Raw genomic sequence first — 15,367 nt, 5'->3', positions numbered from 1 at the left:
AAATCGGAGTTAAGGCTGGTTTATGTTCCCACTGTACATCTAAAATCTGGGCCGGGTTGAGCTGTGTCAAAAACATACACAACAACAGATGATGTGAATAGTGGGCATTGTTGGCTTGGTGCTGTGCAGGACTGGTCCAGGCCCAGCGGCCATGCAGGCAGCCCAGAGCTAGACGGGGCTAGGCTGTTCCAGAGCTGCAGTATTAGACCCAAATAGGCCCACAACATAACAACATGAGCTGAGCTGTCACAGGGGATTACTTCAGCTAGGCAAGCCAGCGGGGTCTCCGCTGCTCTGCTGCTCTACCGGAGAGAGAGTGAAGGGGGTGTGGGGAAGGGGAGATGGAGAAGGAGGGTTTGTTTCTGTATGAGAGAAAAGGGAACAACGGCAGAGGCTGAGAGGAACAAGGCGACAGACAGAGAAGCAAAAAGAGGCAGCTGTTAAAAAACAACCAGCGAAATAAAGGAAGAGAGAAGAGGAGGACAAGCGAAGAAGAGGAAGGGAGAGAAAGAGAGCACAGCCTGTAGCCTGCTTAGGTCCATTTGTTGGTAATGTTGGAGCACTCGTCCGAGCTGGGCTTTGTGGGGAGAGTGTGTGTCGATGCCGTGTGCTGCCCCCCTCCCGCAGCTGTCAGCGCAGGATCCATGAGAAGCGACGAGCTGCTGCTGAGGTACACACACGTACACATCTGTGCCCGCACACGCGAGCACCCTGTTTCTGACCCAGTTGCTGCTTCCATGCATCTTTCTCAGGGATTGGTTTAATTCTAGCTGCGGTTTGATTGTTGCATGGCTGCTTTTATATGAGCACATAAGGTTTATCAATATCGTTGTGTGTGTGTGTGCGTTTGCAAACTAGAGTTGCAGGTTTATTCCTTCATTTGAGAGGATTTAACTTATGGGATGATTGTTCCTTTGCTCCTAACAGGTTCTGCAGAAACACATCGAGCACACTGGACACATTGTCACAGTGTTGTTGTTCAATAGCAGGAGATTTCTCCCTGCTTCCCTGCAACTGTTTGCCCAGTCAAGCATAACACCCGACGCTTGTACTTCTCTTTCTTGCTCACTGTCTCTCTGTCTCCCTTTCTATTCAAACCTCCTCCTGCTGTGTTAGCAGGATTGCTTCTTGGAACATGCAGTTAAAGCTGAACTATTAGGAGGCAGAATTCGACTGACGTGAAGCTGTTAGCAGCTTTTTTTCCCCGGCTTTTAAATTAAATATCTGGGAGTTTAGTGTCATTCACCTTTGACATCACAAATGCATTTTAGTTATTTTTATTTATATACAGCATTTATCGCACAGTTGTTGTGTGTGCCCCTTTAGCTAATTTACATTTTTCTATTATTCCACCCACATATGCATGAATATGGATCATTTGTATTCTTATTTTTTTTCCTTGGCATCAAGAGGTGTAGAATCTCATGGAGTCAGAGCGGATTTTTTTTTTTTTTTTTTTTGCTTTTACAAATAAATTTTAGATATGTTAGTTTTAAAATTCAAGAAAAACTACACATTAACAAGCACACTAGTTCCTGACAAAACTGTAAGTGGTTAATTCACTTGAGACTATATATTTGTGTTTTTCTCGTTGGTTAGAAGGCGGAGGAGCTCTGCTGGTTCGCAGGGATGTTGGGTAATTCTATGGGCTAGAATATAGCAATATATAGTACAAAATAGAAATATGATTATGGTTAAGTCATAATCAAGGTTGTGAACTTTAGTTTTTGCTTATTAGGTGAGTCTGACACAAAAAATAAATTTGTGTGCTAATGGGGTTTAATTTTTTGGCCATTGTCTAGTTAAGAGGGAAGATAGTAGATGTAGAAAGACCAGATGCTTCCACTGGACCGCAGCAGGATTTGACATTTTCCATGCTCACTAACAGAGCCCGAATTTGTGTCTTTGTTATTTATTAAATTTTATTTATACGAACGCAAACAGAGGGATGATGGATGAGCAGAAGGCGATATGATGTGAGAATGCTGTGGTTTTGTTCTGTATGCAGAAACTGAAGAGAAAGCAGGACAGATACCAGAAGCAGAAGCAGAAAATGGGGGTGATGAAGAGCAGTGACAGTAGTGGGGAGGGGAAGGAAAGAGGCTCTGAAATGAGACAGACAGACAATGGAGATACCCAACTGTTCTCTGTCAACCTTTTCCTCTCCATCCCCCCTGTATTCCATCTTCCTGAAAATTACACATTTTTATTTCAAAGTTCCCATTACTGATACATTTTATGGCTGTACCCCAGCAGTCACAATTTGTCTGAACTTCCCTTCTGTATAAAAGATTGAGACTAGCGTCTGCTGCGCACCTGATCATGAAAAACAGTCATGCTGAGGTTGACTTGTTTTGCTACGAGTCAACATATTTCATTGATGTTTGCAGGTAGTAATTTATTGCACCATAATTTACTGACTGAATCTATGAATGCTTCATTGGGTGACAAATGAAACTGGTTTTGAGGCATACACTTCACTTGCAATTTCCCGATGAAAAATATGACTTTGAAATGTTTCTGCATCAGGAGGTTGCTCCAAGTGATAAACACGGGGGAAATTTTCTGGAGGTTTAGCCAGCGTTCAGGATGGTAGAGTGAATCTAGGTGGTGCTGGGGTGGTGGTGTACATCAGAGGACAGATGCCTTTAGTGCAAGTAAGTCCAACATGACCAAAGCAGAGTGCACCTATAAAGGTTAAGGAATTTCTCATTGTTTGGATATGAAATAGAACAATTACTATGAAGAAAAATTCAGTTTTCACTTTAATCTGATACATCTATACTTGTGCTGGAAGGATTTTGAACACTTTTTAGTTTTAAAGAGCCAAACTGCACTCTTTTACTTAGAGACTAGACTAGAATCCAGGTGTTTCATGTACTAAAGCAAAGAGTCCTGTGAAATAAAAAGATGGCAGCACTCCAGGTTCTGCTGTTGTCCCTCAGTCACTGTTTTAAAAGGATGTATCACAAAATATTGAATGGAATGACTTTATACAGTTCATTCTGGGTTCAGAATGTATACTAGCAAAAACACATGATCCTGTAGGTCCAAGTTTTCCTGATAGATTCATACCAGGGACCAAAAGTGAGGATATTTCAGCCACTACAACATTGATTTGGCCCGTTCATTTTTAATCTGTCTCTCACGACTCCCCTAACTTTATGAGAGGACTCTAGTTGGAGCACTCTTTCAAAGTTAGTCATTGTTTCACTTTAAATCCAGCGTCCACTTGAATACGTTACTCTCTGGCTCCTTACAGACTGTGCCCTGAGTTTCCCTGAGTCTTCTTTTGCTCCACACTTATTCTTTTCCATCCTCTGGGATGTTAAACCAAGCATCCCATCCCACTCACTCCACACAATGTGCCTATCTAATGGTGTGAAGGATATTAGTCTTCTATTATAGATATTACTGTTGATTTAGTGTCACTCTCCCCTCCCATCTGCCTAGATGGATCAGGGCAACGGGCAATAAAATGGCCTCTCTCTCCCCTCCTCCTCCTGTCCGCCTCCCAGCCTTCTTGAATCTGCTAAACCAGCCATCGCAGCCCTGGTGAAGGGAGCACACCTCGTCTCCGCTACAACGATTTAATCTGCCGAGCACCTTTTCAATCAAAGAGTGTCAGGCAGGCCCGCTCTCGACACGACTCTAATACAATGCATGGACACACACGTACAGGAAGTGGGGGCGTGCAGGGGGCGCCGGCAAATAGTCCCACACGTGCACCACATGCCCTGCCACAGATCGATACTCGCAATCATACAGGTGACAATGGGCACAGGCTTATCACCCCCTGATTCACACCCTGCTATCATCACCTTCACACAATCACACAATCAACGGGGGGAGACAGGGGAGGAGTTTTGAAGGGAGGGGGTGCACATTGGGACAAGGGAGGGAGTGAACAGAGCATGGGAGCTTGCAGGTACATGAAATGTGTGAATATGTGCGTGAAATGAATTGAAATGGGTGTGAAAGTGCATCTGTTTGCGGGCAGATGCATATACACCTCCCTGTGTGTGAGTGTGTGTTTGAATGAGCTTAAGTGTATTTGCAAGTGGTTTCCTCCCATTGTGTGTGTGTGTGTGTTGCATGTGTGCATGATGTGTTGTATTCATCCTTCTTAGGAGTGTGTGTGTGTGTGTGAGAGAGTGCACGTACAGTACATCTGTGTGTGTGGGGGTGTGTTTTTGTGTGTCGGTTGTTATCAGAATGACACCATCCTGCTCTCTCTCCTGCAGCCCCAGAGGATCAGTGGAGCTGCACCAGTTTCAAATGAAAATAAATGAGAGGCAGTGACCGCTACTGCCTGGGTCCCACTTTAATGAGGAAAAGGAGCAGAGAGGGAGGGAGGGGAAGGAGGACAGAGGTAGAGGAGGGTGGGGAGGGCGGGACGAAGGCATGGGGAGAAATTGGAAAGTGAGGGAGAGATTGGTCAGAGTTGGCGACTAAGGGGCAGAGGGAGACGAATGGAGAAGAAATGAGGGGGGGAGGGGTGATGAATGGAGGGCCTTTCTCTGTCACCGATGCGATGGCCAATTACAGTTGGAGCGCGCTCCGATGCACTGCAGGTGGAGCGGACAGTGTTTTGAGTGGCCAGAGAATATCCCCCCTCCATTTGCATTGAGAGGAAAAATCACTGCACAACTTAGAACAGCTTTAGGTTTTTTTTGTGTGTGATTCAGTAGAACTGCACTTAATGCCGTACACCGCTGTAGGCCTGGATTTTCTGTTAAACCCTGTCGAGGTAAAACCCTGTATATCCAAATATAGAGCGTTTTCAGTTCTCAGATAAACCAAAGGATTACATGCTCCATTAAGGATTTTTGTTCTCCTATTTCTCAAACCAAATGCAATTTCTAACCATTTCTAATAAAACAGTGCTAGTTCAGCAATGTCTCCACCTTTCAAATATTTAAAAATCTACCAAAGTAGCCTGGAGAATGGCGTGTCGGGGGGCATGGGACTGTGCTAAGTCTAGTTGTCTTACTTAAAGTATGGATTTTGACAGAGAGAGCTGAATGTGCCTTTTACTAGTTGAAGCCATAAGCACTTTTTTGCTGACATAAGACATAAAACTGTGAAATCGTTGGCATTAAGTCATCAACTTGAGTGCAATACTGCCAATTCAGGAGAGTTTGTTTAAATCTAATACAAGGGGAAGAAACCAGTCATTAATTCCAAGGGTTCACATACTTTTTCCACTGGCGCTATGAGGTTTTTATGGTTGTTCTCAATAAAGACATGAAAGATCTGATTTTTTTTACATTATCACTTTAGACTTTTAGACTTTTGACTCTAGATGAAGATCAGATCACATTTTACATACTTTTTCTTGCTACTTTAGGTACCCTCAAGTGGCAGCAAGAGGTTAGTAATGAATGTCAAGGGGAAACTATGTTGACCTGCTGGTGCTCAGGGGACAGATGGTTTTTATGGTGGTGGTAGAGATTCTCAGTCATCGAGGTTATGGTTTTCCCCAAAGCTGCCTGTTCAGAGGCAGCTGGACTGGTGTGAAAATAGTAAATACATGTTTCCAAGTGCTGATTTTACGTTTCTATATCTGCAGACTCAGGTCTTCTTCTGCTTTTTCTTTTTAAAAGACAACCACAGTCTAACGCCTCCTGCTGGTATATGAGTTATTTTGTAGTGCCCCTTTATGGTCCAAGTGAAGCCGATGTGAGGCGACGCAACAGTTGGCTCTGGTTCTAGTGTCGTCATCAAGTCGTTGCAGCTCATTTAAGCCATTTGCGAGTCGTCCTGACCAGTGTCCATGCTTATCATTAGGGTCTTAAAGTGAGACTTCAAGTGTGGCTAAACAGACGAGGTGGACTAAGACAACGTTTATCACCTGTTTAAAATGTGTCTCCCAAAGCAGTGAGACTGGACAACAACCCAAATGGTTTCAACGACCTGTAAAATGCCAAGAACTTTATGACTCCACAGAGTTTAAACCTTGATGACTGCCCAGCCTGTGCTAGGACTGAAGAAGCTTCTCAAGTGAAAGGTCAAATGTCCTCAAAGGTTTATGCAAGTGCAGTTGCAACCAAAAAACTCCTTGTATGGTTCTTTGCACAGAATAGACTAAATGGCCATAAGGAAGCGAAAATATACTCAACACTAAAGTTAATTTGAGACTCAGTCATCTTCTTTAGAGTTAGGAGATACGAGGTTTTCCCTTGGCAGCTGCGATATGTTTCTACTTGGACGTGGCTGAGATGTTGTCCAGTCCAGTCTAGCACAGACCATTAAAAGTAGCAGACAGCAGCACAGTATAGCCGGGAGGCCTCTTCAGGGGCAGAGGACATCAAGTGCATTGGTGTGTTTATATCAGTGTGTGTGTGTGTGTGTGAGGTAGAAGGAGACCCACACTTTAAGTCATGTCGAGACCACCGGTGCAGACATTAGCGTGAGGGTCAGAAAGAAATTTGCTCAACAGTGTCAGATTTTATCTGGAAGTTCTGTAACGAAGAATGTGTGCAGGTCTGTGTATATCTGCATGTGCATGTGTGTCTTATGGTCAGAGGGGTATTATTATGTAAAGCACTGGCACCAAAATCACCAGACTTACTCTTTATAGTTATTGTGTTACCTCAAATGTCCACCTTTGATTTATGTTCGTTCCATTCATGCATCAGTCAAGCCACCGAGTGTTTATGTCCGTGTGCTTTGTCCAATCATGTGCAAAACAGGTCAGCGAGCATTTACAGGCAGCCCCACAGGTAGAGCTAGGATTCATGGTAACTGGAACACAGTGTCCTAACCAGAGTCCAGCAAGGGCCAATAACAAACTGACAAAGAGAGAGAAGAGAGGTAGAAATGAAGTGAGTGAGTAGCGGAGGACAGGGAGACAAGACAGATGAAAGCGTGAAAATGGAGGGGAGAGAAGGGCTGGAGAAAATATGGGAATGAGATTTGAAGATTGAACCGTGAGTGTCAGTGAGAGTGATGGAGAGTGTGCGAAAGAGGTGTGGGGGAGTATCCATCCGTTCCATCTCTGTGTTTGTTTGGTTTTCAGTCTGGGGTTCTGCGCTTGACAGAATAAGGAAGTAGAGAGACTAGACAAGATCGGGAGGCCTCTATCATCCTTTCATTTAGGAAGTGATTCATCTGCAAACACGCATGCACATACGATAGACGGTGCGGAATCTACACTTACTGAATGTGTTCGAGAGATGAGATGAACGCAGCAGTCAGGGTCTGTCTGGTTTCGGGCTCCTCACGTGTCCACTTATGCTCAAACGCAGCTGCTTGCTTTTTTGAATTATTCATGAGCCCTTCATTAAATATTCACGTGTGAAAGCCAGCTCCATCAGCTACCCACAATCCTCTTGGAGTTTGATGCAAACAGGAAGCACAGAGAGGCCTGAATGATAGTTTACTGATACACAACAGGGTGGCTGCTGTAGGATTCGTTATTCTTTTAATATGCTTTGTAAGACTCAGCTATTTTTGGTTCTGTCTCTTTGTCTCTTTCATTTTCTTCACCCCACCCTGTCTCCTCCTCTGCCCTCCCCGTTCCTCCTTTCTAAGTGATCGATTTGTATTGTTCGGGCAGCTGAGCCCCCCCAGCCCGAGGTGAGAGAGATGAAGGCGGAAAGAAGGTAGAAAAAAATCTAGACAGAGGGAGGAGGCAAGAGAGACAAAAGTAGGAGAGCAAGCGAGGGCAGAGGCAGTCCTTGCCATGAGCGGGATCTGGGAGAACATGGGGCCCCAGGGTGAAGAGATGGAGAGATAGACGAGGTGATGGGTGAGGGTGGCGAAAGAGCAGAACAACAGCAACAACAGGGAGACAATAAAGTACAACACCACGTATGAAGTGTTCACTGTGTTTGCCCACTGGCCCTGAGTGTAATACAGGCTCAAGATTGCATTTGTTAAGAGGTCAGGATGTCTTTGAAAGTGGATACAACCATGAAACGTTGAGCACCACTTTGGTAACGTTTTCACCAGTGGTACTTATATACAGCACATATTCTAGTACAGAGCAACACATACTGTAAGCAGATATTGAGGTTTGGACCTTTGAGATGTTCCCATGGTCAGCCACAATGACATATTTGCGGTAGCTGGCAGTGCCATGCACAGAAGGCATACAGAGAACTCTAGACAGCAGGTTTTTAGGAAATGTTGGCCCTGAAATAGCATCAGCTTAAGATTGTGGACAGAACATTAACCAACAGTTGTGATTATCAGTAGTTCATATAAGCTATTTAAGTTAAAAAAGATGCTTTTCGTTGTTTTAGGTGAAATAATATGAGCATTTCTTTCTTTCTTTGAATCCCCTGCATTTAAAAACCATTACAGTATTGTAAACATATGCAGCGGCACAGCATGCATTGTATTGAATGCAAGATTAAACAGCTCCAACACGAATTTGATATTAAAACAATGTCACCTTTCCCGCATGCAGTCGGTTTCACATGACTACATTCCAAATTGAGTATGTTCATCCTTTATTAATGGGACGATGCATTTTGTTTGGCAAACAGGAGGGAAGGATTTATTTAGACTATGAAGCAAATGAGGAGATTTGATTTCATGATTGTTTACCAGACGTACATAGTAACATGTGGTCCGGTCTGCTCATTTCCAAACCATGCATTTTCATTGCAGCAGCTGACACGCCTGTACATAGTGAGACAGGTGTTCATAAGCCTCAGGCAGCTCCAGAGGAACATAGAGGTGCAGTTTCTCACAGTAATATTTAGTAATGATTAGGTTTGATCTGTACTTTTACCTAGTTCTAGTAGACAGTCAATATACAAACAGCGCTTTTGGGCACCACATAGTTTCCCAAGTGCAATCACGGTGCAGCAAACCTGGCACCATTCACTGCTATTGTATTATAGTGGAAGCAGAAATCTGTAAAAATATGTGAGAATAAGACCAAAACTATTCCATAGGAATAAATGGAAAATAGGATTGTGTGTAATGTGCGTCAACAGAATTAGAGAAACAACATCATGGTGTATCCAAGATCTGTTGAAAACAAGCCCGGGAAAAGTAAACGCACAAATAAATGTGATGTCTCCTTGTGTTGTTACCTTGTGTGGTGCTAGATTTAGGTTGTGAGCCGTCATCTGAAACAACAGCCACGAGCCTCAATTCAAGCCTGAACATGAAAGTCTGCAATGGGAACGCAGCCGATTACGACGCAGCACTCGGTTATATAATGTCCTGTACAAGCCCCGTTCTGTTAAGGGTCAAGTGCGGTGAAACGTGCGGCGGCGTCCCCACTCCTGGGACACTGCGAACCCTGAGGCACTGATGTAGGATCAGCCTTTCCCATCCATACTTCGACCTGGGTCGTTGCAAGTAAACATGAAAGCTGACCCTGGAGCGGAGCTGTGGGCCAAGCCCCACCCACACCATACACTTACCCAGCTGTATGTGCGTATGCTGAGTACTTTTTTTTTCCCACTGACCCAGATACGCATATTCTTCCCCCAGAGAGACGCCTCTCTCAGTCTAAGAGAGGCTCATTATTTTACTGAAGTGCCTCCCTTCTTTTCTCCTATGGAGGAGGGAGGAAGTGGGGCAACCTGGTAGACGTGCTGCACAGGGGTGCATTCAAGCCCACTTTGGTTCCACAGGGAGGCACACTGGATCCACACAATTAACGCAGCGTAAAATAGAGTCAGCAAATTTGCAGCAAATTATGGGCTGGTTCATTATTACAAAGCGATCCCCATGCGTAATTGCACCTCTCCAAAATGGGCCAACTCATTTGATTGTAAATCACCTAACTAGAAATGCTTTTTGGAAGTCGCTCCAATCAAGCACGTGTGATTTTCTGTACGTAGCTGAATTTTGATTGTAGATTATTAACATCCAGTAGACACAGTAGCCTGTTGGCAGAATATAGAACTGGATATGACTATCAACTGGTGGACTACCATATCTTAATTTAAACATCGGGGTGGAACTGGGTGTTTTGGTATGAACAATGGTTCATAAAATATTAAGATGGGATTTCGAAAGGGGCCTTGCAGCCTACTGGTTGCATTCCTAGAGAGGTGAAGGCACCTATAACAATTATCTCATCATCTCAATCGGTGATTGTTGCTCACTATGTCTGATTTATAGAGTTTAAGTAACTTTTTATTAAATCTTTTAGCAGGAGCGAAGTATCTTTCTGTCTTAAACCAAGCATTTGTTGTAGCTTTGTATAATTTAATTACAGAAGTATCAGGAACTGTGAAATTATATTTAAAAAAGAATCCAATGTCTTGCCTGGAGACCTTGGATACTTGTGGTGAAGATGGTTGTACAATAAGAAAACATAAAAAAATACCAGTAGTAATTCTATTCTGTAGACTGTTAGAATGAAGGATGATGGTTATGAATATTATGTTTGAAGTTAATAACGAGAAACATCTCAATGAAAATGATTTGAGCCCATACTGAAGCCTCATGGTTAAAGGCATGCTGTGGTTAGAGACATCTATGGCTGAGGAGACCTAATAGTTAAAGATCAGCTGCAGCGTTATGCGCCACGCCTCCCCGACTCGGCACCTGGTTCTCCAACAGTCAGTTGCGCTGTTGCAGAGCGGATTTTCAGACAGGACCGGCGGAAGAAAACCAGCAGAAAAAAAGCGAATGGGGGAGAGGAAGAGGAGAATGTGACAACTGCTAGATGCGGACAGAGTGTGTGCGGCTGGCTACACTGCCTTTGGGGAGGCCTCGGCTCTTGCACCTGTCCCTCTCCGTCTCCTCGGCCAGGCGCAGTTTGGGCGAGAGCGACGCTCCTTTATTTATCAGGCAGGGCGCACAGCGGCGGAGGCGCACACACACTCAAACGCGGTACTGTACGCACAGACACAGGGCAGGCAGGCAACATGACTTCATCCTACAATCTGGATTTTCTGCCCGATATGATGGTGGAGAGCCGCCTGCTTGTTCCCGGAGACAGAATGTGAGTTATTTGGCACCTCTTTCTCTTTGCCGCTTGTCATTTTGTGTGTGATTTCACTGTCCTGAAAAGCAGCTGTCCGATGTGGAAACGTTGCTCCTCTGTCGGATATGTGACTGGAATCGGGGTCAGAACGAACCTCCAGCCGGTGGGACTGGATCTGTGTGTGGTTGTGTTAGTTGGGGCTTGTTGTTTGGAAGATCCGTCGATACGTTGTGCGGGGATCGCAGGAGCGCCCGGGGCTGTTATCAGCCACAGACAGGATAGTGATGAATGAACGCCATTATGGGAAATTAATGCAACCGCCGCGAATAAAGCTCGTCTTTATGAAGCTGTATTATCTGCTGCGTGTCGTCAAATTGTTGTAACCCGTCAAGTCGACTCTTGGAGCGTTTAGAGCATCGCTCCGCGGAACAGAGGAGGGGAAGTTGCCTCGATTTGCGGCAGCCGCCCATTATAATTTCTCTGGGTCTTGCTGGGTTGGAAGCGGTGGGTTCGGGACTGAGCAGCCGGTTATGGGAGCGCACCATGCTGAGACACATAAAGAGCACAGAGTCGATCTCTGTGTTCTCTCAGTTGGTTGGAAAAAGCGCAGGGTGGAAGACGGGAGTGAGCTCACTCACATGAGACACATTCAACTCCCAGGAGGCGTTTTTGCGCCTCTTTGCGTATTAATCTCCACACTTTGGGCACTTGGTTTAGGTTAAATGCGCCGGAGAGCGTTTACAGGAGAGAGGAGAAGCAGCACAGTCTTTGTGAAAACATACAGGAATGCACGGTTAACTGGGATCGCGTGTGTTTCAATTGGATTTGCTGTAATTCAGTTAAACTCCGGAATCTGTGGAGCAGGGACAAAGGGAGGTTTTCATCCCGACATCATGGTCATGCGTTTTTCTTCCACAGTGCATGTCCCACTTATGTCCCCTCAGCTCAAAGCGCCAGGCTGTTGATGGGCCATGTTCTTGTTTTCCCAGGAGAGAACATGGATACTGTGCTGTATGCCTTCCTTCTTATAGAGGGGTTTCTTTTCTGTGTGGTATCTAGTGTATGTTCGTATGCTACATTCACTTCTGGTGACTTATGGTTAAAAAAAAAACACATTTAGTACAGTAATGAAATAAATGAAGACTATAAAAAGCTCTTTATATTAGCTAGTTAGAAGATGCACATAGTATTGCATACAGTCTGCAGTTCACTATAAGAATATCAAATACTACATAATTATCACATTTAATACTGGAGTAGAGTATTATAATCAAACGCCGCCATACAGTACAATCTAAATTACTATAAAACTGTTATAGGGATGTTACATATGGCAGACAGTGCCTCGGCATCACAATGGACCACCATGTATGTCAGTGGTGTTCAACCAGAGGTTGGGACCTTACAGAGGAGTGAAGCGATAAATCTGAAGGGTCACTGTATGATTAATATGATACTATAGTTCTATCCATCAGTGTTCTCTAAAAACCATAAGCACCATATCAGAAGAGAGACGTATAAAACGTGGGACAAGCGCTTCTCTTTTAGGGGACACAAGGTTTAACAGTTAGAACCCATCGAGTTAATTTTAGGATTTAACAAAATACCAACAAGTGTTTCATGTTCTAAAACTGCCCAAGTCCTAGAATTACTCGTATTCTTTCTTCCACCACAGCGATATAAGGCTGGGACGTGCACTTTACCCTGCAGAGTCTCCCTCCATTGACTCTCCATGTAGTCTATTAGCCTGATGCTATAGTGATGAGACTGCTTTCTCATTAATCAGTGTCATCAGCTCTGACAGTGTGTGGGCCCGTGTACAATCGGCAGGGTGGACGAGAAAGCCATCATACTTCCAGCCGCCCTCCCCCTCTTCTCTTTCTCCCTCTGGTGTGTCTTGTATCGCCAGTTGTGGGTATATTTGCCCTGGAGTGAAGGATTTATGAATAATGTGCGTCGCTGGCATTAGACAGGCCTATCTGTGCCCTCTTACCCGGGCGGTAAGGAGGCGGACAGGTTGAACCAGATATCGCTTATTGAGATGACACTTTATATTTATGTAAACACGCCTCTTACGACCGGCTATTTAGCCTGGTAGAGGTGCTCTTGATTTTGTTGTCTTTCTCATTGTGTTTAACAGCACTATTTCCTCGTGCCAGTCTGCAGTAGGCCGGCACTTTAACTTCCTTCCATATGACACATTTGTGCAATTCCCCTGCCTCCTGATTCTTTACGGGTCTGACGGGAATTGGCTGCCTTGCCTTTCCAGGCTTTGCCACCTCTGTAGCGACTCCTCTGTTGCCAAAGACAGTCACTGACAACATCAGGTTGGACAAATATTACCTGAGATAATATTAGACCCAAGTGGAACTAACAGTGTAATATCTGTCTATTCAGTCGGACCAGGGCCGGTAACATGAAAGTGAGAGAATCAGAAAAATGGAGCAGGAACTCTGGCCTTTACTTTCCACTCGGAGTCCAACTCGGAAGCCCAGACTGGGGTCCTTCTCTGGGAAATATGTGACCCCCTCACCTCCTTTAACTCTGTGGTGAATCCCCATCTAGTACAAAACTACAAGGTTCTCCAGGGTCTATCACACGTCAAGGCTGTGGGAGATACAGCTTTTAGTAATGATTTCCACACAGGAATGACCAAACTGTGTAGCTGAAATCCGAGGGAATAGACACACGAGGTTGCTAAGTCTAACAAGTACACTGTGTGCAAAGGAAAACAGGAGACAGACTCACAATAATGCTTGAAAATGACACATTCATGCCAAGTGTGTACACAACCCAACACCGACACAGACAGCCTTTTGCTTCTTTCAGAGGAAAAATGCATACATGACCAGTGATTCTCTTTACTATCCCTCCCACTCATTCCTCCATTTCCCCTTCCTGACCCTCTTCTAAGCCTGAAATGACCCAACAACCAAAGGTCATGTGACAGAGAACAGGCTTCTAATGAGAAATGTATGTGACTGCCTGTGTGTTTGCACACATTAAAGCTTGTGAAGAATCTCAGTAAACGCCCCCCAAGAGTAATTCAGCATTAGATACATTACAGTGTGAATTAGCAGGCCTTGGTGCAAATGTAACTTTGAGAAATTTGCAATCTGGGGATGAAATAACTAAATTTATATAATTTAAAATGGACCCTGGTGAAAAGAAATAAGGTTATTTACAAAGACCTTAATGGCTGCAGCACTGTATTCGCCCTAATTGTCAGATTTGAACCCAAAGCTACATAAAAGCAGAAACATTAGGTTAATATCTGGCTGCACTAAGCACCTTAGATTCTATAAGATCCTTGTGGGTTTGTTTGAATCAATTGTGGTTATCAGTGAATTCAATAAAGTGTATTGATCAGCTGCAGATCTAACATACAACAAGTCGAAACGTGTAGCTTAACTGTTAATTTACAGCCAGGAGAGATGATGGAGAGGAAGAAAAGACAGATTGAGGGAAGAAACAGGTGAGATTTACGGGGGGAAGGTTTAAAAGATGGAGAAGAAGTGAAGGATTGACAACATACGACTCCCAAGACAGACAGCTCGTCGGATTTGAATTGCGTCTTATCTAATTTGGAGATTGAGACAAGATGAGCGGGGAAAAAAAGTGAATCGGCAGCAGTGGTGGTTTTATCGTTTTCCCAAGCAACAGTGGGAGACGCCTTTTCATTCTCTGCTGTGAGGTTGACACACACACACACACACACACAAAGAAGAATGAGGAGAAAAGCATCAGCAGCAGTAGAAAAAGTCCACGGTCATTTCGGTTATAACTGTTTTTGTTCATAATATTGTTGTTTAGACGGGAAACGCGTACAGTGTGTGTGATATATGATGTGATGGAGTCGTCTTCACGCATCACCACCATAATGTTGTTTTATGTTGCTTTTCTCAATGTGTGTGTGTGTGTGTGTGTGTGTGTGTGTGTGTGTGTGTGTGTGTGTGTGTGTTGTCATAATGATGAATGTCTTTGCTCTGCCGGGGCTCAGGAGCAGTTGTCTGTGGCTGACACTGCCATGTGTAGGTGGTGATGTATCACGACCATGTGTCTGAGGTCTCTGTGTGAATGTGTGTTTACGGCAGGAGGGTGGTTGTGTACGGATACATGATGAGGTCAACAAGCGTCTTTATACGTCATAACTGAAAAGAAATATATAAGTCCGGACATGCTTTTCTATTTTTTTATTTATTTTATAGTGAAGTTCAAGTTCAGGTGTCCTGAAAGCTAACATGTTAGCTAAAGCAGTTCTGGGCTCTAATGGGCTTTACTATTTATTTACTATTTGACATTTGGCACTGCACATGATTAAACAGCTTTGAGGCAGTAAAGTTACAGATGCTAGAGGAAGTGAAGGTCGCTAAGACAGGAAGAAGGATGGACTCCTTTAAGGGTAGGGCTGCTGATGCATGAGTCGAGGTACGATAGCTGATATTATGTCAATGTGCAGATGAA

At 44.2% G+C, this 15,367-nt stretch overlaps 1 protein-coding gene across 12 annotated transcripts in view; it reads left to right on the top strand.

Moving 5' to 3' along the window:
• The window catches only part of celf2 (cugbp, Elav-like family member 2), a 157,819-nt gene that overhangs the window by 45,982 nt on the left and 96,470 nt on the right, over window positions 1–15,367 (top strand). For 2 of the 12 annotated variants that reach the window (XM_026363444.1, XM_026363443.1), the window contains exon 1: window positions 419–670. The exons of 1 other annotated variant lie outside the window; for it this stretch is intronic. In XM_026363444.1, coding sequence (XP_026219229.1) covers window positions 552–670 — 119 coding nt within the window. In that variant the 5' untranslated portion in view covers window positions 419–551. Of the gene's footprint in view, window positions 1–418; window positions 671–10,534; window positions 10,922–15,367 lie in introns of those variants that run through there. 9 more of the 12 variants (XM_026363441.2, XM_026363440.1, XM_026363451.1 and 6 more) reach the window with 7 other exon arrangements.

Source organism: Anabas testudineus, chromosome 23, assembly GCF_900324465.2.
Source record: "Anabas testudineus chromosome 23, fAnaTes1.2, whole genome shotgun sequence".
Classification (NCBI taxonomy): Eukaryota; Metazoa; Chordata; class Actinopteri; order Anabantiformes; family Anabantidae; genus Anabas; species Anabas testudineus.
The sequence above is the reverse complement of the archived record's forward strand: the minus strand, read 5'-3'. Positions and strand labels throughout refer to the sequence as shown.